Here is a 27,531-nt window from a genome sequence, read left to right as displayed (position 1 = left end):
AGTTAGAATGCTTGAACACCCATGTAATCCGGACTGCAACAGAATTCTGGTGTTTTGAGACAGGGAAGGGGGTACATGCGCAGATATTTGCAACTTATTGCCCTTTTCTTGCCGACCTGGACACTCATTTTTCCTAAAAGTGGTTAGGACTTGGCAGAAGAGGTGGAGACATTCTTGGACCGACAGTCATATATAACTCCATAAACTGGAGTACATTGTACTGTAAATCTACGCTCGGAGCTGGCATAGATTTGACTTTGTTGCATGGGGCTGTCAGAGATGCATCAAATTAATTCTACGTCTTAAAGTTGTTGCATCTTACTCTGACATTACATTTAGACTGGCATATGAATTGCTGGGCTTGGTACATGTGTCCCATGGATTTCTGCTCTGCTGAAGCAGTCTGAGGTACTTTACTCAGGGAGGCTCATTTACATGCACATGAAGGTAATAAGTTGCTAATGGGCATTAGTGCCCATTAGCAGCTTATGCAAACTGATCGCTCAAACTGTCAATCGTCCTATCTTTTGAATGAATTTTGAGCGCTGCTCCTTGAATGTAAATGGGGCTTAATAAACTCCCCCACTGGGGGAAGAGCGGACCCAAGAAGACACTGGCACTATTTCTGGAGGCTTTTTCCAAGGAGTGAGATGCAGCTTCTTGTACAATCTATGATGATGGAAGTTCTGCCCAGTCTGCCATAAGCAATTGTAATATAGATATCAATAGGACTACAACCATCTAAAATTTGGCTTTAGGTGTAAGCAAAGGTAAACTCTGGTGGTATTATTAAGGCCAGGTTCATGTAACGGCTCGTGGTGTGGTTGGCGCACAACCTTAAAAATCTCAGATCAGATGCTAATGGAAAAGGGCCTCCAATCTGAAGGTGTGTGGCGCTATCCCCTTCGGTAGAAGCACCTGACTGTAAGCTGCTACTCTAATATAAAGGCCAAGAGGAACTATATGCTTAGATGCACGACTTGGGACCTTGGAATAGTTAATCATTGATCTTTTCCCAGGGGTAGAGCCTGTCAGAAAGATGGCAATATGATAATTGTTTATCATGTATGTGCTCTGTTCATGAGCGGGATGACGAAGTGACACCCACTGGATCGCCATGGAATGGTGGGATTTTTCTGAGCATAATTTTTGCAGAAATGGTTCATGACGTGGTACAGGGGTTCATCGCTTCATCAAGAAACGGGACCAATTGACCACTGGCCCTAGAGGAAGCTTCTAGGCAACAGCTAGATTTCACAAGGTCACCAGGGATGCAACGAATGTTCCAATAGGTCACCATTAATTGGCTGTAGTATAGGACGGTATGCAATCATTGGGGTAGTGCCACGTTATCAGTGTGCCCTGCTGGCACAATGCTAAAACTGTTTTGTGCCTCTACATGCAGGAAACTTGTCTGGGCCAAATAAATGTTAATCTAAGGCTAGTTTCCCACAACCGAGCGAAATATTGGCCCGCGAAACTCTGTCCGATATCGCAATCGTTCACTACAATGTCTCCACAGATGCGCTGTGTTTGTGTCAAACTCCTCCCATCACTTCAGTACATTGTTTTTAGTGGGAAACCTTGCATGCGCATCACACGTCCTGCAATGTGTTTTCCCAGCCCCATTGAAAACAATGGGTGATGCGTTCTGAAGGGAATGTCCAAAGAAAAGACTTGCTATGTTTCTCCCCCCCCCCCCCCCCACGATTTGGGAAAAAATCTTATGTATGACCCCGTTCAAAAGAATAAGGTTCATATTTGTGCGTTTCGCAACACAACTCACGTGCTTTTCTTGGCCGTGTGAATGTGGCCTAAGTGGTTGAATCATTTTTCAGTGTAGTTTCAAATTGCTTAGTTATAAGTCTGAACATTTTACTCCCATAATTTGGGGTGGCTTAACAAAGCAAAGGTAAGCAAAAGTTGTTCCGTGTAAACACTGCCGAGTGGAGAGCTATAGTTTAACTAGTCACTTTGTTTCAGTTCACCTAAAATAGTCACTGGTTGATTTTAAAGGGATATTTCCAAGATACGTTAATCACCTTTGCATAGTCTAATGGTTAGTGTCTCGCAGCTGATCCCGAGACCGGCAGCTCCAATGTCCCCACTCTTCCTCACTATGGGCTCTTGACAACTATCGCAGTGAGGATATTGAATGAAGCGGCAGTCGAGCATGTGTGGTGCCTCGCCTTTCATCTTCAGGCGGCTGGCGGAGATGGAGTGCTTGCACTCGGCTATTTCCATCAGTCCCATTAGGCTGAATGGAGCAGCAGCCACACATGCTCGGCCACCACTACACTTCAGTCTGCTGTCCCTGTTGGGTGGGTGCAGTGAGCCCGCAGTGGTGAGGAGAGGTACATTGCAGCTCCATTCTTGGGATCTTGACAATAAGACTCCCACCGCTCAGACTTTTATGACCTATCCTATGGGACAGACTTATCGCCTATCTTGGTTTAGGCCTCCCTCACACGGGTGTTTGCAGTAAATGCAGCATTTTTCAACACTGCGTTAACGCATGCCAGCGCTGCTGAAATCGCACTAATGTCAGGGTTTTGGCTGTGTTTTCAGCACAGCTGATAACGCAGCCAAGGAAGCTCAAAAAATTAAACGCCCACCGAGTAGGCGCCATCCCTGCAGGCATCCAGGCACTTGTCTGTGCCTGCAGAGCATCTCTTGTTGGTAACGGAGTTTCTACACCACACCTCAAGCAAGAGATTGCTCTGATTGGCTGAGTCGTAAGCCATTCATTCATTTAATGGCTTTGATTGGCGCTGGGTTAGCCAATCTCTTGCTGGAGGCAGGGTTTTCTGGAGCCGTGGAAAGCAGTGCCAGGGACACGGACAGCACCAGCTAGGCGAGTAAGTTGTTTTTTTTCTTTTTTTTTGTAGTGCAGCTAGCACTGCCCAACTTGGTGCCACGCTTTTAGCAGCTCTGCTAATGCTGCCCATTCATTTCAATAGGCGACGCAGGGCTGAAAACTGCCCAAGATAGGATAAGCATCTCTGTCAAAGCACAGAACAGCGTGTGAACAGCCCCATTGAAGTGAATGGAAGCGTTGTACAACGTTCAGTGCTGAAAAGACAGTGCTAAACGCTGTAAAAAACTCTGTGAGGGAGGCCTTAGGCCTCATGTCCACGGGGAAAATCAGGCCCGCTACGGATTCTCCATGGAGAATCCATAGCAGGTCCCTCCTGCCCCGCGGACATGAGCGCTGAAAATAGGAATTTAAAAGAATTAACTCACCCGCAGCGGACTGGGAAGGTCTTCTCTTCCTCACGGCTGGATCTTCTTTTTCGGCCGGCGGATGAACTCGTCACGCCGGCGGCACATCGTCGGAGTGCCGCGCGCATGCGCCGGGCACATCCGCCGAGCCGAAGCAAGAAAGATCCGGCTGTGAGGAAGAGATTGGTCCAGATTTTTTCATGCTCCATTTTTTTTTTTTTAAATCACTTTTATTGACCATCCGCGGGTATTTATCTACCCGCGGGTGGTCAATGCATCCCTATGGGGTGCGGATCCGCGTGCAGGAGAAGAGTTAAAATCCGCTGCGGATTTTAATTCTTCTTTTGCCCGTGGACATGAGGCCTTAAGCCTATTGTCTGGGGTAAACATGCAGTCGTTTGTCTTTGATCGACTGGCCAATAACTTTGCAGGGAGGTACGCTTTCACGATCACAAAAATAAACTAGCAACAATTGCTCTAGGTAAAAGCTCACAAACGGTGTTTGTGCACCAACAACTTGCTATAGCAGCTGTTCAGAGCGACTGCTCGGCCAATAATTGTAAGGTAAAGTTACAGGTTTGCCGTGCTCTGTGTAAATACATTGTTAGGCATTTAAAATCATCGGTGGTAATTAAAAAAATAAAAACACAAACTTGCTTAGACATGTGCCCAGGTACTTTCTGTCCTTGATGCTGAGAACTGGATTGGGGGAGAACATGCTGGTGACCTCGCTCCTCTGTGCCCACCCGCTCTGCACTGTTGACTTTTAAGATTATGCAAAGAAGTTGGTGTTTGTTCTGATTAACTGTGTTTGGTTTTGCCAAATGTGGGGCTGGTGAATACTATGGCCAAAGATCTCCACTTTGGTCTTGTCTGTCCAAAGGACAATATTCTAGAAGACTTGTGGTTTGTTCAGATACAACTTTTTTCTTTTTTCAATTCTACGGTCATGAGCTTGAATGGGTTTTCCACAATTTCTCTGACCATTGCATGGTCTGACCTTTCTTGTAGGTTTTCCCGATTGCGAATAATCTTTCTCTCTGTAGAATGTAATACTACAAATTGTTCAGAAATGGCCTTCTAACCCTGCCCAGACGGATGGAGCACACGAAACTCTTCTCTAGGATGGTTGTTGATGGCTTTCCCCCTCGGCCTTGTGTTAACACACAACTGAATGCTCAAGACCAGCAAACTGTCAAAACTTCTGCTTGCGTAGAAGTAGTCACACTTACTGATGATTGATTTAATCAAGGGTGTTTGATTAGCAGCACTTGGCTGCTAGTTGCCTTCTAAATTCCTATGAAAGCAGTAAGACCAACTTGCGATGCGGGAATAAATTGCGGGCGGCATGTCCTATCTTGTGCGTGATCTCGCACCGCATCTCCTATTGTTTTCAATGGGGCCGCCCGCAGCATTGCACCATATTCAAGGTGCATGCGATGCAAGGTCTCCTATTGAAAACAGTGGGAAAAACACTGCGAACCTCCACTGCGGCTGTTAGCTGTGTCGGAGGTTCCCCGCTTCCCAAACACCTTGCACCCACTGGGATTTCAAATAGATGGCGAGCGCAATCTGGGGGCGGGATTCGCAGCCCCATATCGCTCTCGCCCATATGAAGTGAGCCTATGGATGTATTTAATTTTTGTGCACACTGCTTTTGCATTTTGGCCTAGTTTTAGTTGAATTACATTGTCACTTGTCATGTTGTGTTCATCTGTGGTGGTATTTAAGACTTTCTAAGGGCCGGCTGATTTTTTTTTTTGTCCTGCTATGTAAAATCATAGAATTCAGAGAGGGTGTACGCTCTTTTTATCATGACTGTATATACTGCATGGTGTTATAAGGGTGTGTTTACACCGTGAATTTTCTGCAGTTTTTTTATCTGGATTTGTAGACAGAAAATTCACCGCATATTACAGTAGCGACAGTGTACGAGAGTGACAGATGTTTGCAGTCTGGAAAAAAATGTGGGAATTGACCTGCAATGTGTAGTCTTAGGACTCCAGCTCACGAGTGGATATTTGCTGCACAATCCGCAGCAAATGCCACCCATCACTTCCTATGGAGACCCACTGCTTCCTCCACACGAGCAGAAAACAATTGCGATTTCCGCTCATGGAAGAAAAATCGCAGCATGTTCCATTTTTGTGCAGATTCTGCACAGACTGCTTCAATTGAAGTCAATGGAAACCGTCCAACTCGCAGCCCATCTGCGATGAACATTGTGGATGGCTTGGGGAAAAAATATCTGTACTGTGCATGTGCAGCGGCGAGTCACCCGGTGCATCCGCAGTACAGATTCACTGGCGACAGAGCAGGTAGGTGTGGACGCCGCTGCTGGCAGAGACTGATTCGGCATGCGGAATCTGACTCTGCAGTGTGTAGAAGGCCTAAATCCCTCAATTCTGTCCAGATCAGCGGTGGAAAGCCTGCCTCCAGAACAGCAACATTTGGTGCAGGACTTAAAGCAAGCTTTATTGCGCATTCTTATGCAGAATTCACCCCCTCCTTGAGAATAAATGAACTCTACAGCAGATGCTGCTACATTGAATTCCGCACCACAAGTCCATTTCCATACTGGTTTTGTGCAACTTATTTCCGCAACTTGTGTACAAGATTTTAAAAATCTCGTCCACTATGCTGCGTAACTTCCATGCGGAGGGTCTGCAGCAACTCCGCCCCGTGTGGACCCCACCTTAAGGGTTACTTATGAGCACAGGTGGTTCTATGTGGTAAACGTTTAGTAATCCTTTTACACATACACTTTGCTTGAATGTATTGTATTACTTGGTGCTGTTATCTGCTCCGCTCCCCCTCCATTTAGAAACGAGGTTATAAATTAACATTTTTGTAAATTTTTGAAAACTTGAACATAAAGAATTCTATTTTAACTAAATGGGTAATAGTTGAAAATTACTTTCTATACAGTGATCCTTCAGATTACTGTGCAGTGGCCTCAGGATACAAATTTGATACATATAGAGCCAATGTAACAGATTCAACATACAATGCCACCGTCTGTAACCGCACAGCAACTTGGCTACATTTCACTGGTAAAACCCCCTGTATTACTAAAATGCAGACACTGGCTACCTAGTGGCGCCTCTCTACAGTGCAGCGCAGTACTACATCTTCTGCATCGCTCTTTGCAGGATGAGCTGCTCCTTTGGGTGACACGGCTGCCTAGTGGCGCTTCTCTACAGTACAGCGCAGTACTACATCGTCTGCATCGCCCATCCCATGTGCCAGATGAGCTGCTCCTTTGGGTGACACGACTGCCTAATGGCCCCCCGTTTACAGTGCAGCACAGTACTACATCTTCTGCATCGCCCTTTACATGTGCCAGATGAGCTGCTCCTTTGGGTGACACGGCTGCCTAGTGGCGCCCCTTTACAGTGCAGCGCAGTACTACATCTTCTGCATCGCTTTTTACAGGATGAGCTGCTCCTTTAGGTGACACGGCTGCCTAGTGGCGCCCCTCCACAGTGCAGCGCAGTACTACATCTTCTGCATCGCCCTTTACAGGATGAGCTGCTCCTTTGGGTGACACAGCTGCCTAGTAGCGCCCCTCTATAGTGCAGCACAGTACTACATCTTCTGCATCGCCCTTTACAGGATGAGCTGCTCCTTTAGGTGACACGGCTGCCTAGTGGCGCCTCTCTATAGTGCAGTGCAGTACTACATCTTCTGCATCGCCCTTTACAGGATGAGCTGCTCCTTTGGGTGACATGGCTGCCTAGTAGCGCCCCTCTATAGTGCAGCGCAGTACTACATCTTCTGCATCGCCCCTTACAGGATGAGCTGCTCCTTTGGGTGACTCGGCTGCCTAGTAGCGCCCCCTCTATAGTGCAGTACTACATCTTCTGCATCGTCCTTTACAGGATGAGCTGCTCCTTTGGGTGACTCGGCTGCCTAGTGGCGCCCCTCTATAGTGCAGCGCAGTACTACATCTTCTGCATCGTCCTTTACAGGATGAGCTGCTCCTTTGGGTGACTCGGCTGCCTAGTGGCGCCCCTCTACAGTGCAGCGTAGTACTACATCTTCTGCATCGCCCTTTACAGGATGAGCTGCTCCTTTGGGTGACACGGCTGTCTACTGGCACCCCTCTATAGTGCAGTACTACATCTTCTGCATCGCCCTTTACAGGATGAGCTGCTCCTTTGGGTGACATGGCTGCCTAGTAGCGCCCCTCTATAGTGCAGTACTACATCTTCTGCATCGCCCTTTACAGGATGAGCTGCTCCTTTGGGTGACACTGGCTCCATTATAACTTTCAGTCCTCAGCACAGAAAGAACAGTCCCAGCTGCTGGAAAGCTGTTGATTGATATGTAAGGACTTGCTTTATCTCTACTGGTTATCGGCTTCATTCTCTTTGATCTTCCTTTTGGTTCACACTTGGGGAGCTTCTAAACCAATTACCAGTTTTCCATAGTAGTATGGTCATCCTGGAAGCAATTATGTTGCGAGCCCATGGTATACACAGTGTTTGCTGTTTGTTTTTCTTCTCATCTACTAAAGGCTGCAGTAATGTTAATTTAATCCCTAGGGACCACCTGCCGTAAATCTACCACAAATGGATTATGTAGGGGTGTAGGGAGCCGAGCCCACTTCACACCCAGCAGGTGTCAACTGTTTCTGATGGCTGACCCTGACTGACTGGCCAGCTCCAGTTGTGGCTGTTAACTATTTAGGTGCTGCTGTAAAAGTTGATGGCGAGTCTAAGCAGCCAATCTAGGTGGGACCTACGGCATCCCATCAGCCCCTTCTGCAATACAATTGCACAGCACCTATGGGTTAACATGGCAGCCTGGAGCTAATAGCTCCTAGAGTTGCCCAGATGCCCATGGTCGGGTTATCTGTTTATGGACTTCTAGCTTTTTTTTTTTTTTCTTCTAATAAATGCTTGAGACAAGAAATCTCCATTAAATGCTGTGATGATGACTGTTGGAATTCCTGTGTGAAATGGTTTGTCGGTGTAGATGACTGTCGCCTTTTGGACTGGGGTGTTAAAGTGGAGATATGGTTGTGGTCCGGCACTACATCTTGAGTAATGCCTACAACTCATGTTGTGCTTTTAGCTTGGTTTGTACAGTGTTTAGCTCTGTTCATTAGTGCACAACCGTACTTGATGCCATCACAACCTCGCGCTACCTGTTCTATCTCTTGCCGTTGTCCATATTTGTTACCTTCTCTGATAATTTCATAGTACGCCTATAGAGGTAACTAGGCCAACCTTCCCTTACTATTCCACTATACTGGCTGCATGACTGAGGTCCAGTCTCCAAGGGCACATGTATCGGAGGCAGACCAGGTGACTGCTGGGGGGTCCGGCTCTGATTCCACCATCCCTATTGTTACTTGATAGTGCTAGAATATATGCAGGATTTTCCTCCAAAGAACAACTGCATTGTCGGCAAAAAAAGGAGGCCGAGAATTGGCTTCAGGGTTGTTATTTTAAAGGATATGGAATGGGAAACGAACACCCGAGACTCCTGTCCTGGGTGGTTAAAATTGGACACCATAATGGAGGGCCCATTTAAGTTTTTGCTACAAAGCCCTATCTCTTCTATGTACACCACTGACCATCTTTCACACAAATCACACTGAACAAATGTGGAAAACGTGAATGTTATTTTTCTGTATACATTGCACCCATAATTGCTAAACCTTTCCTCTGGATATTGCAACATATCTAGTTACCATAGCAACTAGCACGCAGCAAGTTTACTGCCTTTAAATGCAGTCTTCCAATGCATTCTGTTAGGACATATGATGGGGTTCAGTGCTGTTCCATGTTTCACCATTAAATGACAACGGTCTGCAATAACCTCTTTTGATATTGACTGCTTTCTTCAAGAACAAAATGTTAGTAACTACCCCTGTTCTTAGAGCTGTGGCCAGGAGCTAAAGCCTTTGGTCCCTGATCATGTGATCACTGACGGCCAATCATAGTAATCACTTTACAGGGCTGTACGGAAATAGGTAAACATTGTTGCTTTTTTCATAAAGTGTCTCAACTCTCCACAGGTTGTGTGGTATTGCAGCAAAGTCCTATTCACGGAGCTGCAGTAACAGTCACAACACGAGGACAAGCCCTTCTAATTCCAGACAAGCCCCTTCAGTTAATCAGGGTTTGCCTGTGACAGGTCGGGCACCAATTCAGTCCGATTATCATGCAAAGAACTCCTAAAAAACCTTTTAAACCAAACAATTTGTTCAAATGAGTGAAAAGGAACAATCAATGTAAACGCAGCTAACGATTGAACGATAGATCGTTCGCTTTTCGTTCTTTTTATGCAGGCATCGGTGATTTGTTCACTAATCGTTTGGTTTAAATGCTGCTCGTTCTGTCACTCATTTACTTATACGGTGAAGGTGAACAACTGAACGACTTCTTGAAGGAGCCAACAATGTGTGAACAGGCTGCTCGAGCGGACTCGTTCAAAAGAGAAATTGTAAATGAACGCACATTACGTCTGAGCTTTACATCTGGCAAATATCTAGGGAACCTCTCCAGTTTATATAGATGTAGCAAAGTTTAACCTGACTAGAAAACAACTTTTTAGCGACCTGAGATAACTTTGTGACAAGTTATCAAACGCAACTCATTGTAAAGAAATTGAAAGGGCAAATAAACAGCATAGAAAGTTATTTTAACTCGCCAAGTTACGTTTTGCTACATCTATACATCGCATGTATCTATCGAGATCAATTTAATCCATGGAGACAAACTGCCCTTTTGAACTCCATTGTGGTGGTACGGATCAGTGTCCTTTTTTTTTTTTGGCCCCTCCTTTCCCATCCTCTCTAGTGTACTAGTAAAGCTCAGCTAAGGGTGCCGCTTTACAGAGTGTGACTTTAAAATGCATACCTGCGTAATTGGGGGCACATGATGCAGGGGCAGACCACAGGGTTGATTTATTCTCGACTCCACAGATCCTGCACTAATGCAAAATAGAGCCTAAATCACACCCATAAAGCCTTGCACACCCCAAAACACTTTGCTGCCACTGACTGTTCTACTGCCAGATAGGTCACCCACCTAGGTTCTCCTCACCGACTGGATACAGACCCTTCCAGCTCTCCAGCAGCCATAATTGTTATACTTATTGGTATCTACGGATTGTCTGAAGAGCAACAAGGACAAACTAAAAGATTTAATGCTTGAATATATTTTTTAATAAGGACTGCTACCTTTTTGGAATAAAGGTAATATTAAAAGGATAAGACACATACAATATTTACACAAGACTGTTGAAAATAAAGAAAATAGTCATACCAGTCTTACAATATTAGTCTGCTTGTCCTGGTTGCACGGAGCATGTGTAAGAATATGGGCTGATTTGGAGTGTCACCACAGTCTTGAAGGTTTTCCAAGCAGCATATCTAACATCCCCCCCCCCCCCCTTCCAATAAAACTCCAAGATTAAAATGCAATTCAATATTTCAGTAATATTTCGGTCATCTTTCCCCAGGAGGGAAACTATGGTGCCATATTTTCTATCATCTATTTATCAATGGAACTCAAACCTCATACATGGAAGATTCTGCAGGTATGCACCACATGTTCCCGATGACACACAACAATGGGAGTGAATGCATTGGGTTCAGTATCGCCACCCGGTTCTCAGGGATATGACTTTTTCCGGGCTAAACCTCTGATTAATCCTAATTCCAGTCATTAATTTTCCTTTTGTCGGACCCCAGTTGTTGAGTTTCCAGTTTCTCTTGGCTGTGAATGGGTCTTTACTGGATATCCACTCCTGTGACTGTTGGTAACATTGTTAAGGAGATGCAAAGGACCACAATAATGCTAATGTCCGCCTGGTCAGGTGTGAATTAGAAGCCAATGAACTCCTAACATTACATTATTCATGTGGTCTATAGCCAGTGTTTCCAAGTAAAGGCTCATTTACACACAATGACAATTTTTCAAAGGATTGAAAGATTGACAGTTCTAGCAATCATTTTGCATAAAGTACTAATGGGCACTAATGTCATTAGCACTTTATTAGCCTCATTTGCATGTCATTGAGCCTCCCGCAGCTGTTTGCAAATCCCAGAATGTGATCTGGACTTTGCACTCAGCTGCATTGTCTTCACATGGGAGTGTCAGCTGAATACAATGTAATCAGCTGCTCCCGTGAAGAATGCAGCGTGCGGTCCCTGCTATCTATTTGGCTGAACGATGGATTTTATGCTCACCTAAAATTCATTCTTCAGATGAAGAGTAAATGATGGGAGCATTTACAAGTAACGATTATTACTAAAAAGCCATAGTTTGAACAAATTTTGAGCGATAACTGTTGTGTGTAAATGGGGCCTAAGAAATGGCTGATAATGGGGAGTAATTGTCTTCCCTAATGACACAACAAGATGGGCGAATCTCCTGTTATCATACTTTATAACCATATTGTGTTTTATTTCCCCTACACAATGGGACCCTGTGTGTATATCTGTGCAGTCATACATCAGATCCTTTTCTTGGAGGTATACATCAGGAAGTCTTCTCAATGCATACCATTAATGAAAAGCCTGGACGTTCACACCTCACTGGTGTAATCCTTCTTTAGATGTTTATGGCATATCCCGGGGTTATATTTGGTGCTGTGATGACTGCCTTGTCATAATCACATTTTTCTAAACCTAAGTTTAGAATCCTAGAATGGTCGAGTTGGAAAGGACTTCCAGGGTCATGGGGTCCAACACCCCCTTCCTCCCTGTTCAGTGTAGGGTTTACTAAATCATCCCAGACAGATATTTGTCCAGCCTTTGTTTGAACACTTCCATTGAATAACTCGCCACCTCCTGTGGCAACCTGTTCCACTCATTCATCACCCTCTCTAATATCTAATTTCCCCCCCCCCGCCCCATTCAGTTTCATCCCATTGCTTCTAGTTTTTGTGCAGATGAGCACAGAGCTGATCCCTCTGCACTGTGACAGCCCTTTCCTCATTTGCACTAGGGTTTAGATGTGAAACCTAACATTTCTTCTGTATTGTCGAAGACACAACACATTTGGCAGTAGACATGATATATACAACTTTTCCTTTAAACTTATGAAAAGGTATGTCCGAATTGTGCATTCCAGAAGTGTGCAATTTAACCCTTTAAGGACCAGCTTGTTTCAGTCGAAAAGTGCCAGACCTTTTTTGGGAATTATGTGGCGGTTTTACAGCCTTCTTCTTTTTTTTTTAATTTGCCTAGTTTTAAAATTGGTAAATTTACGCTAAAATAAAGTACAGAAATGGCTGCCTCACTTTTTTGTTTCTGGGTGTTTTGATATATAATTTGTATAATCTCAGATTACACTATGCGTATGGCGATTGCTTAGGTTGGCGATGGTGGCGGCTCGTCGATTTGAATTTTTTTTTGCATTGCACTTCCATCTAGAAAGATGGCATACAGGCATTGTGGCATGAACAGCAGGCGTAGACAGCCCATCACTACACTGCTTTGTTTCCCTGATAAGCCTGTTATGCAAGGGAGTTTTGCTTTGCAGAGGCGTTTAGGACTATAGAGATGCTAGTAGGAAGTGCTGGGAGCGGGTGGTATTGTGAGGCTTGTGGCATTTGCTAGACTAATAGGGACGTGTATATAGAGGGTGTATATATAGATATTTAAGGGGTCGCCGCACTCATGTACAGGATACTGCTCTACCTTCTCCACAGGACTTCCCCCAACATCAGTTTTGTTTTGTATATTTGCCAAATGGCGACTTGTATTTATACACTATTTTTCGTTTTGCTGGTTACCGTTATCAACCAATACAACGAAAGTGACAAGAAGTGTTAGTATTTTTCCATCTTAAATGGAAATAAAATATTTTAGGGCTCAGTCCCTTCATTACTAAATTTAGTGTTGACTAAATTCACCTGCATTTGTATTTCCTTTTGACGTATGTCGCCAGAAGGCTCCCACCACATGCAGTAAACTTGTCTGTAAGCCCCCATTCACCTGATATGGGGGGGGGGGGGGGGGGGGGTAGTGAAACGAGAAACGAGAAACACATGTATATATCCCCCACCCCTCATACATGTAGCATTTCTGCGCTCTAGATGGCCCCACTATACCCTGCAAATGTATTGTGATGTGCGTCCTACGGCTGGGCTCACACGAACGGAACAGTACTGCGTATAATCGCTTTCTTTCTGCAAGTGTGAGGGGAAAAAGCGAGTTTGCATAGCATGCTTTGAAAGGTCTTTGTTGCAGATCCTTTGTGCGTTGGCCGATCACAGATTCTGCAGCAAAAATGCGTATGTGTGCAGCCGGCCTTAGGCTGGGGGGGCATACTAGCCTATTTTAATCTCTTTTGTACCCATAATACAGAAGTGATGTCGCAGCCTGATCGCGGATCTCCTGACCCCCAACTTTGAGTTCCGAGTTCATGTGAAGAGATAAGCTTGCGTATTACGGATGTAAACTGGAGGCCTAAATATGGTGTGCTCCTGGCCTAAGGGTGCCAGAACACTTGGGTAATACTGCTAATTGCCGGGCTGCACCTGCCCTTGCAGCAAATGTGAGTGCTACCTGCAAGTGCTCATGTAATAATACCTTAACTAGTGTTGATATTGCTGGAGTTGAGGTGTTCTTGTGCTTTTATGCTTCCATTATTGGGACTCCTAAAAGCGTACATACAGTATACAGTTTTTTCTTCTATGGAAAGCCATGAAGGTGTAACTGAGATTAGGTCATTCCATTCCATAGTTACTACAGTTAATGCTAAAATAAACTTGGCCAAAGAAATGGTTCTTTATTCTTGGCTTAACTTTTTTTCTCTCCCCTCTTTACCCCGTTACAGCAATTCCAGGGTAGCGGAAAATTATAGTATCAGTTGCCTCTCACCTACTCACGGAGCTACTTTGCATGGCTTTATCTGCCATGGTTTGCAGTTGGATTTAGTCACATGTCCTATTGGCTCTTGACAGATCCGCTCTTTGGAGAAGTGTTGATTGTGTGCATGATGCTGCTTTCAAGTGCCTCCACTTGGTGCTCATGATAATGTCGTGCTGCTAACTGTTCTATCCAGTTCACATGTGGGCTACGTATTGTTCTATAGTCGGTGCACTTATTATTGAGCGCACGCACTTGCAGTAGGTTGGGTTTATTGTTTTAGATATTCGTCGCACAAAGCAGCAAGCTAATGAGGCCGGCACTGCTCTATCTACTGGTAGGATGGAGGCAGCAGCTCTGTACATTTGGCTTCAGCGGTGCTTAGTGGGCAAGATGAGAAGACTGACGACCTGAACGGGCATAAGCATGAAGAAGTTCCAAGGCACTCGCCAACGGCTGTGGGCAGTACTAGAATGAGGGACGCAGCGTATGGCTGCTTCATGTTTTCACACTTTAGGGCCGTAGCATTCATCTGAACCCCATCCCTTTAAATACACACCACTTTAAATATGCAAAATTAGAAGAATGAAGCAAGAAATATACTATGAATTCACCAAGCTGGCAAGATATGGACAGTGCCGAACACTATTCTAAAATACATATCAATGAAATATTGACTCCTATGTTAAAAATGGATTGAGATATCATTGAGCATTAAACAGGATCATCATTTTGGCACCTCTCAAAGGTGTGGTCCACTAAAGCATAAAAAAAAGGGGGGGACTTACTGATCTGCTGCGGGATCCCTCACTATCTCCGTAATTTCTGGTCCCTTTAACCCCCACTAAGGGTTGCTTCACACACAATACCTGCAAACTGTAGTTCCTTGTGAAATGCCATTATAGCAGCGGTGCATATACTGAGTAACACAAAGAATCTATGTCCATATCCAACAACCCACTGTGTTCTCCAAATCTTATGTACGTAGGACGAATTGCTTCACCCAATATAAAATCCATAACGGGCACACCACCACGTTACTGCAAACCTGGAATCATCGGCCCCCATGTTTTGTATGGATTCGGTTCTTACAAGATTTGGGCTGTCCACATCTCTAGTTGCTGCTCAGCATAATATCGCTCAGCCAGTTTTTACCAGATGTACCACAAAATGTCCCTTAAAGCAGGGGTCCTCAACTCCAGTCCTCAGGGACCACCAACAGGTCATGTCTTCAGGATATCCTATAGTAAGAACACCTGTGGCAATGTGTGAGGCCCCGACAATAATTACATCACCTGTGCAACACTGAGGAAATCCTGAAAACATGACCTGTTGGGGAACACTGCCTTAATGCATGTAAATATTTACAAACTGATGGTGGTCTTCTCGCTGCCACCTCTGATAAGGCATCACTTAGGCTGCTTGCACATCTGCAGCGGGGATTCAATGTGGGGAGCAGTAAAGGGGCAATACCCTGGGCAAACGCATTCGTCTTATGCCGAAACCGAACATCACAGAACCGACCCCATTTATTATAATGGAGTCTGTTTGGTTTCTGTTCAACTGCCTGGCATTTTACTGGAAGAAAAAACTTTTTTTTTCCCAGTATTTTGTGCCAAGACGTCCCAAGACAGACGTGAAGGCAGCATAAAGTGCCAATCGGTTTTTAGTAGTAACGTATGACCTTACACATTGGCTGTGTTTAAATGGGAACACAATTGGGCCTCCTTTATTAAAACTGTTATATCTGCCTTTGTAGCCCATAGAAACCGATCAGCGCTTAGATTGAACTTTTTCAGGGCAGATTTAAAAAATGAAAGCTGAGTTCTGGTTGGTGGTTTTGGGCAACAAAGGCAGATATTACAGTTTTACTAAAATCTTAGTTTTAGTAAAACAATTTTACGACCTCAATTACCGTCTGTCTTCCTTACATTATGGTGTTCTATGGTCTTGACTTCTCTTTTTCTTGTATTGATCTCTTTTGGACGTCCTCTTTACCAGTCTTGATTCTGCAGCCTGCTTATGAAAAGACTCATCCCTACCGTTCCTATGCAGTCTTATAAATGTTACCACGGTGACAAGAGTAACATGCTATATACTATAGTAGTACATCATTCGTTGTCTTACTGTATCCCTTGGTCTCCAACTGTCCATTCCCAACACTTACCAGTGCATCCAGACACTGTCGTCACTTCCATGGTTGCTGGTAGACCTTATTTATTTTCATTTTGTTGATATTTAGGACATTTTGTAAAATAAAGACATTTTTCTGATGTCTCCCGCCAAATTTATAACCATGTTGCCTATGTAGCAGACAGTGTGTAAATTCCTTCAGCAACTGCCAGGAAAAGGTTGGTGAAAACAAGGGCCACAAGCCTTCCCACCCCAAAGCATAAAGTAGAAAGAAAGAGAAGTCTGTAAGCTGGCTCGGTGGCCCGGTTTTGTTTTTAACTTGCCCTAAATAAAATTAGTTTGACCTCCGCATTGACGTGCGCTGGAACGCCTCGGCTACTTTGGTCCCCATCCTGGTTACCTGCTTTCTGATGGGAACATCTCCATCAGATTGGAAAGAATTTCGTTCCAGTACAAAGCTCAAAGATTCACAACAACTTATAAACCAAGGTCAACTTTCAGGATAAGCAGTTGACGTCTTCACACCTTGCACACCCTGTCCTGAGAGATGTGAAGCTATGAAAATATTTCTACCATGTGAGATCTAAGGCTCTCGCACACTTGCGTTTTTTCCTGGGTGGTGTTGGTTTTTTTTTTGTTTTTTTTTAACACTAATGTCAATGGGACTTTTTAATGTTAAAATCACATCGCACAAAGATCACAAAGCACAAACTTGCGATGCATTTTTAACATTAGAAAGTCCCATTAACATTCGCGTTAAAAAAAACGCACAAGAAAAACACCAGTGTCCTGGACCCCCCAGCTGGAAACCTCTGGTTCTGTGAGATGAATCCTCCGCTTTCTATGCTTACATTTCCTAGTTGAATATTTAAATTTTAAATTGTGACCAAGTGCTAATACACAATGTCTCATGTAATGGCGCTAATTGCCAAGCTGCGCTTGCAAGTGCGGCCTGGCAGTTGGCGTGGAGATGAAGGTGCGTTCACTGCCGCCGCTGGTGCGTGTGTAATACCGGTAGCACCCCAAGTCTGATGCTTGCTTGAGTGCTAAAATCCTCCTGACTAGTTATGTTAACTTTTTGGTGCCACATTTGCTTTTAAAGGTTAAATCCTTTTCCTGCAGAGGTTATTTTTGCATTTTTTGAAAAACTGTCGTTTATTCTGAGGGATTAAATCAGCAATTGTGGGTCTTTTTCTTGGTCAAAGCTTTAAGTCTTTTTTGTGGTTTGGAGGAACTTCACATAAACTTCTACTTTTGCATAAGCCACAATTAGTACATTCTCTTTAAAAGACCACCTCTTTGAGAAAACAGCCCTCATCTCCACTGGATTATTCTCTGATGGATTTTCACTCCTCCTAATTTGTCTTGTCTTGCATTTCTATCTGCAGTATAATACATATGAATTCAGATTTCAAAACCTCTTTAACACAGTGCAGAAAAAAATCATCCAGATTGTAGCATTTGCTGCAGATTTACAACTTGACCACATGGGGTGTGGTTCAAATGGCGGGCTGATGGGCAGAAAGCGGGCAGACCCCATTATGGGCAATTGTGCATGTCCAGCGCTAGGTTTCTGTCCAAAGACTGAGCCATTTGGCCACAGGGATTCCCCTTTCTTGCTCCCCGAACGAAGCAGAAAAGCGTCATCCCCAGCTCAAGGGTGAAACCACGTTTCATTTGGTGTTAACTTTTTCATTTTCTTCTAGGACTTGCCCCAAAACCACATTGTGAAATGCTATGAATTTACACTTTAATGTGATTAAGGGGAGAAAAACATCCTTGGTAGGAACGTAGTGGGGGAATAAGTGTCCTACACATGGGGACTTCATTGTTGGAAGGTCTAGTTTTAAGTGACACAGTATACACAACCACTTCTGCTTAATTGGCAGGAAGTCTCACCGATAATGGCATATTTTAAGACTGTCAGTGCTTGCTAACTTGCATTATAACACCTTTTTGGTTGGGTTGTGCCATTCTAATTTGATCCTAATCTTTACCAATTCTTTTTTTTTTCCCCTCTTTTTTTTAAACACAGGTTTGAGTGGAAATCTGGCAGACCTTGAAAGGAGGCAAGAAGTATTTGGAAAGAATCTTATACCTCCTAAAAAGCCAAAAACATTTCTTCAGTTAGTATGGGAAGCACTACAGGATGTAACATTAATTATATTAGAAATAGCAGCCATAATATCTCTAGGCCTTTCTTTTTACCGTCCCCCTGGTGGAGATAATGAATGTGAGTATTAATGAAACAAGTTTTCAATAGAACCTGTATGGATGCTGTTATGTTCTCCGTGATATTAATCTGCAATTGAAATTTATAGCACATCTGGAGAAATGGAGAAATCTACTACAATTGGCAATAAAAGTTGAAAGAATTGGTGGCTATATTTAAATTGACAGTTTTTGCAGTCTTTAAATCTGTTCATGCAACCGGAACGCATTTTGAGATCTACACACATTATTGGAAATATGGAGCATGAATCAAACGCGTTTGAGGAATATACACATTAATATATATTTTTTATGCTTGGTATAAAATTATACTTAAAAGTAGTGTAAATAAGTATCTTCACCCTGCATTTGGTGCATGGATTTTTGCAGTGACCCATCTATAGCGTGTAAATATAATTGAGAGCTACATTGGGAATTTCTATGGCACATACACCAAAATGGTTTACCTGAATGCAGTGTGAACATAACCAATTTTAAGTTACTTGTGTTATATTAGCTTACAGTATTGGCCATCTTGTGGCCTGGGGTACCCTAACTGTGATCCCTGATTCCCCCTTTTTTGTATGGTCTGCCTACTGTAATATATCTTCAGACGGGACCATAGAATTGTTATAGATTTTTAAATAATGCAGCTCTAGCGTTTTATTCTAAGTAGTGGATGTCCTCAGCGCCTTTAAAGGGGTTCTGCTATACGTTTTTAATCTGTGCGGTATAGCAGAGACCCCACCTGGTAATAGAGGTCCGATGACCCCTACTTGTACATGTGTGGCCATCCGTCTCCTACCATCACCCTGCGTTGCAGTGAATACGTGCACTTTTAGGCCCTATTCACAATTGGGTCTGAGCTTTGCTAGGGCTTTTTTGTTTCTCGGTTCAGTTTTTGGAACATAGAAAATGAAGTTAAACTGAAATATATTTTTTCCCCCATTGAAATGGCTAGAAAAAAACTGGAAATGTTTCCGTTTCAGTCTGTTCCATTTGACTTGTTTTTTTTTTTACAGGATTAGCAGCTGTGTGGGCTGATCGTTCTTGATTTCAAGAGAGATAAGCCAATGCCAGAATTATCACTTGTTAGTTATGTGGCGGAGATGAACCACTCTTTGTAATATGCAAAGTTCTCCTACACCTTCAATAGCGGTCTTGGTTGACAGCAGCCTAATCTCCAGGAGGGGTTAAAGGATTGGGTGTTGAAATTCAGTGTGCCCGATCCTTCTTTCTCCCAACTTTCCTTGCTCCCAAGGGAATCATGTGTGTATGTCCCCATACACACGATGGTTGTCCACTCTGACCAAAATCTGTCCAGAATACTTTCCCTAATGTATATCTGGGTTTAAGTCCTTGACTTTGTGCCTTCCAACTAGGTGGTTGTAGTTGGAAATCGGATGGTTCTTGGATATATTAATTCCCTTAGAAGTTTTGTTTTAAGCCCTGCAGCAATAGTTGTCTAATACATTTATAAAATAAAGCTGCTGGCTCCATAAAGGAAAATAAAAACACACTAGTATATGCAGCAAATTCTGGCTGGTCTGTAATGGTCCAAGGAAGCCAGAAACTAGGTGAAGCAACATCTCACATCTCGCTCAGTAATTCTTCGCAAACTATTTACCCATCTGGCTAGTTCCTAAAACGTTCAAACTAGGCCCACCTAGTAATTTCTTGCCCCTGTAGATAGATGGATTTCTGCCTATATAAAATAACTGTCTTGTAGTATAGTTATATAATCATTATCCAACCGACTTCATATTCGATCACTCTGGAGTGTAGTATTTTAAGATTGGGGAACTAGTTTAGGTGATTCAATACGTAAATACATGGTTGTTGAAGAATAGTGACACTTTTTTTGTTTTTCCTTTTTAAGAAGCCATCAGCTTTATCTTAATGATATTTTTTTATGCAGATTTCTAAGTCCCTACTGTGGTGATAGGTGGTTATACTTTAATTTTATAATTACAATTTTTTAATTTTGAGGACTGTCATACTGAAATGGAAAAGACCCTAGATCTCTCTACTGTAAGGTTCACTGCAGAAAGTGAAAAATAACCCAGCCCAATAACCCTGTTGTCATTTTTCAGAATTTTATAGTTTGCACTAAGTTTGGGTAAATTCAGTTCTTGTTGCACTTACCACCCTTGTTCAATGGATCTATTATACCACTTTATTCCATATAAGACGTTGTATATGGTGATGCACATAGGTATTAACCATATGTTAGTAGAGTTAAGTCTAATTTAAGCTATCATTTGAGCAATAATAGTTGTGTGTAAATGCTCCCATCTTTTGGCTGGACGATTTTTAGGTGAGCAAAAAATCCATCATTTAGCCAGAGATCTGATAGCAGTGACCGCATGCTGTGTTCTCCACAGGGAGTGCTGATTACATTGTATACAGCAGACAGCCCTGTGGCAGAACAAAGGGGTTGTATGCAGATAACAGACCACCTGCTGTTCTCTGCATACAGTTCAGGGAGGCTCATTTACATGCAAATGAAGGTAATAAGCATTAGTGCCTATTAGCAGCTTATACAAAATCACTTAAACTGTCATTCTCCCTAACTTTTGAACACATTTTGAGCTATTTATCTTTGCATGTAAATAAGGCTTTACATATTGAAGTGCTGCTGTTCACAGAACAGCTTAGAATTGGATAGTGGCTCTTGTAATCAAATCTGATTTTTGTACACTTTTTTTTACAAAATCTGTGTGCTAAAGCTTTGTGAAGGTGTGACAATGATACCACCATATTGGTGAACATATGCACCTGAAATTGGTGAGCCTATTGGCAGGGAGGCCTAGATTTGGCCACTGCTTACAATCTGTTGTGACGACTACTTCTCTTCCAGCGTGTGGAGCAGCCAGCGGTGCTATGGAGGAGGAAGAAGGTGAAGCGGGTTGGATTGAAGGAGGTGCTATCTTGGTGTCAGTTGTATGTGTGGTGTTGGTAACGGCTTTCAATGACTGGAGTAAAGAAAAACAGTTCAGAGGACTGCAAAGCCGGATTGAACAAGAGCAGAAATTTACAGTCCTTCGTGGAGCCCAAGTTATCCAAATTCCAGTAGCTGATATTGTTGTTGGAGACATTGCACAAATTAAATACGGTAAGTAAACGCGTACGGCATTGGCTTGTGATGTAACCTGCTTAGTGTCCCGTGTGTCACTTCTCTTCTGTATTGTAGGTGATCTTTTGCCTGCTGATGGAGTTCTTATTCAGGGGAACGATCTTAAAATTGATGAGAGTTCACTAACTGGAGAATCTGATCATGTTAAGAAAACTCTGGAGAAAGACCCCCTGCTGCTTTCTGGTAGGTTGTCCTTCCTCCCTTTTTCTGGTTTGATAGATGGAGAAGTCCGAAGAGCTCCCCTTGCATGAAGCTCATCTGTATGCCTGGTTTTCATAGTTTACTTAGTTTCTAATATTCTGTCCCAGCTGAAATGCTCTCTAAAAAGTTGAGTATCATTTATAATACCACACTAGATACACGTGAATATTAATCCTAAAAGTTTGGGGGATTTTCTGATTGGGGGTGTTAAAACAAGATTGAGGGTTAACAATGCAGTGTTCCTCCTTCTAAATGGGTCTACGATGGAGAAAGCTTTAACATCTGCCTCGATGGTGATTTTTTTTTTTTTTTTTTTTCTTTTTTCTGACTGGTGAAACTCCGTTTGATGCTAAACTTATCGCATACACTGGCTCACAGAGAAAATGCCATACCATGAAGAAATGCTCAAAATGAGACAGAAGTCCACACACAAGTTCTAGACAATAGATTTAATTGCAAACAATTACGCATCTCCTGTGGCCCAAGAAACAGGATGATCAGTAAGTAGAGGGGCGACCATGCAGGACGGCTCTCTTGCCAATGCAACATATGAACAATTCGGGGGAGTGCTGAAATACTGTCCTGAAGTAGGTGTTGGCTATGTGGTATTAACCATAGTCCACAGCTCATCTTCATTGCGACAATGCGCTGCTCATCACACCAGGTAGCTCTGGACCACCAGCACTGCAAGCATTCCTGACCTTGATGCGGTGTGAGGATGGATGATTTGACCACAAACCTGCCTCGCCCAATCTTTAAGAAAGCATCATTGCTGATATTGAGTATCCAAATCTGTCCATACAATCTACAGAATGTCTCCAGGCGTGGGTTGTGGAGCTGCTACTGCATGGCACCGGATTCGTCCATTTGTGTGTAGTGACGTTCATTGCTGCACTCCCACTGAAACAACGTACATTAAGCTCTGCTGACAGTCTCCAGGTTCAGCCCAGTTTGGGCATTTCTGCCACATTATGACTCAATGGTCAACTGGCTGTATGTAGCCCTATGATGAAACATTTAGTAAACTTGTTCTTTTGAGGAGTTGGCTCTTGATGGCATCTTCACTCAATCTTTTATTCCAACTTAAAGCCATTTCTGCGAGCATCACTTCTCCAAAGTTGGTCTCGCAGACTAGTTTTCCCTCTTTATCACACTGCAGGATCACGTTATTGGCCTAAAACTGCATAACTTAGACTCAATATACCCCGAAAGTTACATAATGCTCTGACACAATCTTCATGTTGTGGCGTTTTCTCTGTAAGACAATGGATCCAGATGTTGCTGACTTCTGCGTTCCACACTAAAAAGGTACATCCAAGTCCAATACATTTACAGAAGCCCATAAACGTGATGGGAAAAATCAGTGTGAACTTATGACGTTACAGATGTTTATATCTGCAGCATGTACTATATGTTGCAGGCTTTCAGCAAGACATGTAGTGGAAAATAGTCTATGTAGCCTTGATATTCTGTCACTGATCTGACCGCTTCATGTTCTAGATATTTGCTTTCTGGTTGTCTGACTGTTAGTCAAGTTGATAAATTATTTTTTTAATTTTTGCCCTAAAAATTGTCACGGGTTTTGACTGTGGGCGTTGCAGGTCCTCAGTCTGCAGAGGCATCTTTTGATGTTGCAGTAGAAAAGGGTTAGTATTTCCCTTTGTTCTCCTTCCCTAAGGACAAGATTTACTAACCTCTCCTGTTATAGCTGCCCCCTTCTTTACAGTTATTGGATGGACTTCCAGTCCCATAAACATAATTTAGAATAATATATATTTTCTTGGACATTGATTACATGTAAACTGAAGAATTAAAGGGTTTTTCTGACTTTCTTTAACATTGATGCCAGAGGAGGGGATGAGGTGTGTAAAACAAAGATGCTCACTCTTCCTGCGTCGGTTTAGATTGGCAGCAGCGGTTACATGCGTGTTTTTTGTTTTCCCCCGTCCCTGATCTTTCCTCCACAAAATACTGAGCAGGTTCGAGGCTCGCTGGTGCATTTTCTGCGAGGATGTGATAAAGGTATAAAGAGTACTGCTTATTGCACACACAGATAAGGCTGCAGTGCTTGCGACCTCGCTGGCCTCTGTAGTCCCCCTCAAGATGTTGGAAAAAAATTACACTGTTAGCTTCGAACTGTTTCTAGTTTGCATTGAGCCTTTTTTTTTTATTCCCCTTTTTAAAGGTACACATGTTATGGAAGGATCTGGAAAAATGGTTGTTACTGCAATTGGGGTAAATTCTCAAACTGGAATTATATTCACTTTACTTGGCGCTGGAGAGAATGAAGAAGAGAAAGAAAAGAAGGAAAAGAAAAGTACGTTGCATAACTTTATTATTGGGTGCACTACCATTTAAAACATAAGCTTTATTAACGATATAGTAAATATTCCGCAGCCACAAGATTAACACTCTGGTAAAAAGTCACATATGACATAAGCTCCTATAAAAAAAATGGACAGTCTGATCCAATCATGACTGTCGTGTGGTGCAAACTAAAATGATTTTTATAGTTCTATGTCAGTGAGGGCGAGCTCACAGATGTTCACCATCCCCAAAAAACGTATCCAGTACAATCAGTATATTCTACCTCCAGTACCATATAACAAGCTGGTGTAATATGTCCACTGGACTGAATACTATTCTGCAGAAATCATGTGACCGGTTAAGTCCTGTGTTGTCACTTGTCTGAATGAACACCGAACTCAGAGAAAAAAATCATACAAAATATAATGAATTTTAAAAGGGTGCAGATGACATGAAGACGAGACTATATAGAACTGGTATGGTATTAGATTAAAAGCCTGTATAATGGAAACAGGCAGTGTACTGGCGGCACTGTGTAATGCAGGCACACAACCAGGAATATAAAACATGAACAAGGAGATACTGGAAAAGGTAAAGTACCATCCAGTAAGGCTATAACCTTTTATAGTTCAAATCTGACTGGTTAGGTGATTAAATGGGTGCTAAAAAGGTCATATTTGTTTTAACCCTTGTAGATCTACAGCTTGTAGATGGAACATCCACCATTTCTGTAGAAGGATCCGATCAGTGTTACCTTCTTGTAGCGGTCTGATCACCTCCAATGCTTGATGACCCGTGGGTCTCCCTTGTGTGCTTCTACTACATCTTGTGCTCCTTGTTTATTGCACTGATTAGTTATTTCTCCAATGTGTTCTGAATACAAACTTTTAATTCCCGTCCAACTGTGATTAAAGCCCCATTTACACGCACCGATTATCACTCAAAATTCATTCAAACGATGGCTTTTGAGCGATAATCGTTGCGTGTAAACGCTTACATCTTTCACTCTTCGGCTGAACGATGATTTTTAGGGAAGCTTAAAATCCATCGTTCAGCTAGAGGGAGATGGCACGGACCGCACACTGTGTTCTCCATGCCAGCCGCTGCTTACATTGTATTTAGCGGACAGCCCGCTGGCAGCCCATGCGAAGACAATGCAGCTGAGTGCAAAGTCCAGAACACATGCTTTGGATTTGCAAACAGCTGCTGGTGGCTCATTTACATGCAAATTAAGCTGATAAAGTGCTAAAGGGCATTAGTGCCCATTAATATTTTATGCAAAATGATTGCTAGAACTGTCAATCTTTAAATCGTTTGAAAGATTGTCTGTGTAAATGAGCCTTTACTGTATTTTTTACTTCCATGCCGTGTTAGTCATTCTGCGATTCTATTGTTGGTTAAAATGGGACTAATCAAAGCTAATAACATTAGACTTTTTTAAATGTGCACCTAGCTGCTTAATCAAACTGGTGCTCATTTACTTCATTTACATACACCTAGCACCCTTTTGTGTTTGGAGATTTAATCTGAGATAATCAAGATGCATTTTAACACAGCGCACCTGTCTCCCGTGCGGGAGCACGAAGTGGTATGCCATACATTGTGTGCTAGCTGCATACTGACAGTTCTCTTACACTACGTGTGTGTGTGTGTGTGTGTGTGTGTGTGTGTGTGTGTGTGTGTGTGTGTGTGTGTGTGTTACACGCCAAGATAGTGCATACTGCAATCCTTTTTTTTTTTTTTGGGTGCACAAGCTGTTAGGCACAATCGAAAGTAATGTAAAGTTTGTTACTGCGTATTATGCATTCAAGAGCCGTGCGTACAATACACAGTGAACACTCGCGTGAGAGAGCCCTTAGGCTCCAGATCCCGCAGCAAATACTGCCCATAGACATGCTTTTCCATGCCCATGAGCGGAAATCTACTGCGACCCCCCCCCCCCCCCCCCCGATGATTTAAAAGGAGGAGCTAGAAGCAAATCTTTTAGAAGGTATTAGACTCATTATATATTGTGTTAGCCGAGTCTCTAGGTAAATATGACCTGTTTTTCTCAACAATCAGTATTTAGAAAATGTGCTTTTTTTTTGACATATATAAGTAATTAAAAATGGGGGAGCTTCACCTAAGGGGATGTTTATAAATACCATAGTGACAGATTATTTGTAGATATTCATGCTTTGGGACTCCAACCAATGACCAGAATCCCAGAGCTATGAGGTAGAGGCCATCTTAAGTGGATTCGGTCTAGGTTAGCATACAATTACCAGTTTAACACACACACACACAGTGCCACACTACAGAGATTCTTTGGGGCCGCGATGTATTTTATTACGAAAATAGGAAACTTCAGAAACAAAACTATCTGTTTTAATTTTACACATTTTTCTGTGTGCAAGTTATATGCAACTCGCATGGTGCTAGAATCTACTTTTACACTGCACACCATGTGAGTCACAATATACTTGTGGAAGGACTACAAATTCAGTTAGTATTTAGTTGTCTGGAATGAACCTCGGGTGTTCTTGATGAGGCCTTCTGAATCATACCCCATAAGTATATGCTACAATGTCACATACCATACGGCTCCCAAGGTAAAGAGATACGTAGGTTTAATATATGCTTTTGTGAGGCCCCTCAAAACTGGCATGAGTTAAATACAACTGAGATGGCAGTTAATGTGTTAAATCTGGATAGAATCAGCAGCAGTTCTGCTGGAAATGCATGCAATTAGGGATTTTAAGGCCCAATTCATATGCTGTAGGTGGGAAAAACTGTGGAATCTGTAGTCTGCAGGATGGATATTCATGTTTTAGAAGAGCCATAATTTGGTTCCATTAAAATTGTAGATCTGCAGCAGAAATTCCCCCCCCCCCCCCCCCCCCCCGTGGATTGCCCCAAAAATCGCTGGGATACTTGCCTGTTTCAAATCCTGGTTATGTCAGCACAAAAACTAAAGGTGGTAGAATGCCTCTAAGACCTATGGATCTGCTGTTCTACAGTATGCAATGTTATGGTATTACATTATACTGTATTGCAGGTTGCTTATTAGACACTCCAAAGGCATGTTTTAATAGGCTAACAGTCATGGCAGCCTCGGGGCTATTCAGAAGATCCCAGGCTGTCATGACACCTGAACGGCAACCATGTGATCTTATCAGGGTAGGTCCATTCGAGACCTTTAAATGCCTTTGTCATACTTAACAGCTGCATTTAAGCAGTTAACTCATATTGCAGCCGTTCTCTCCAGTTGTGGCTGTTACAGGCAAGTGTTAGCTCTCAAATTCAGCCAATACCCACCATGTATGGAGCGGTTCACCTCCCAAGCCCACTGTGTGCATAGCTTTTGTGGCCGTCTATATACGTATAGACCTGTTTATGATGGCAGAGGTTAGAGCATGTACATTCAGATTATTTCCAGATACATAAGAGATGGCATTAGGGTGAAGAATTATGTTTAAAAAAACAAAACCTAAATCAATTGCCCCAA

General features: G+C 42.9%; 1 protein-coding gene across 5 annotated transcripts in view; it reads left to right on the top strand.

The window, feature by feature from the left end:
• Window positions 1-27,531, top strand: part of ATP2B1 (ATPase plasma membrane Ca2+ transporting 1) — a 109,074-nt gene that overhangs the window by 45,494 nt on the left and 36,049 nt on the right. For all 5 annotated transcript variants that reach the window (XM_066591505.1, XM_066591504.1, XM_066591503.1 and 2 more), the window contains exons 3-6: window positions 18,225-18,422; window positions 21,261-21,515; window positions 21,594-21,719; window positions 23,923-24,054. In XM_066591505.1, coding sequence (XP_066447602.1) covers window positions 18,225-18,422; window positions 21,261-21,515; window positions 21,594-21,719; window positions 23,923-24,054 — 711 coding nt within the window. The remainder of the gene's footprint in view (window positions 1-18,224; window positions 18,423-21,260; window positions 21,516-21,593; window positions 21,720-23,922; window positions 24,055-27,531) is intronic.

This window comes from Eleutherodactylus coqui, chromosome 2 (assembly GCF_035609145.1).
Source record: "Eleutherodactylus coqui strain aEleCoq1 chromosome 2, aEleCoq1.hap1, whole genome shotgun sequence".
NCBI lineage: Eukaryota > Metazoa > Chordata > Amphibia > Anura > Eleutherodactylidae > Eleutherodactylus > Eleutherodactylus coqui.
Note: the sequence above shows the minus strand (reverse complement) of the source record. Positions and strands in the feature narration are given on the sequence as shown.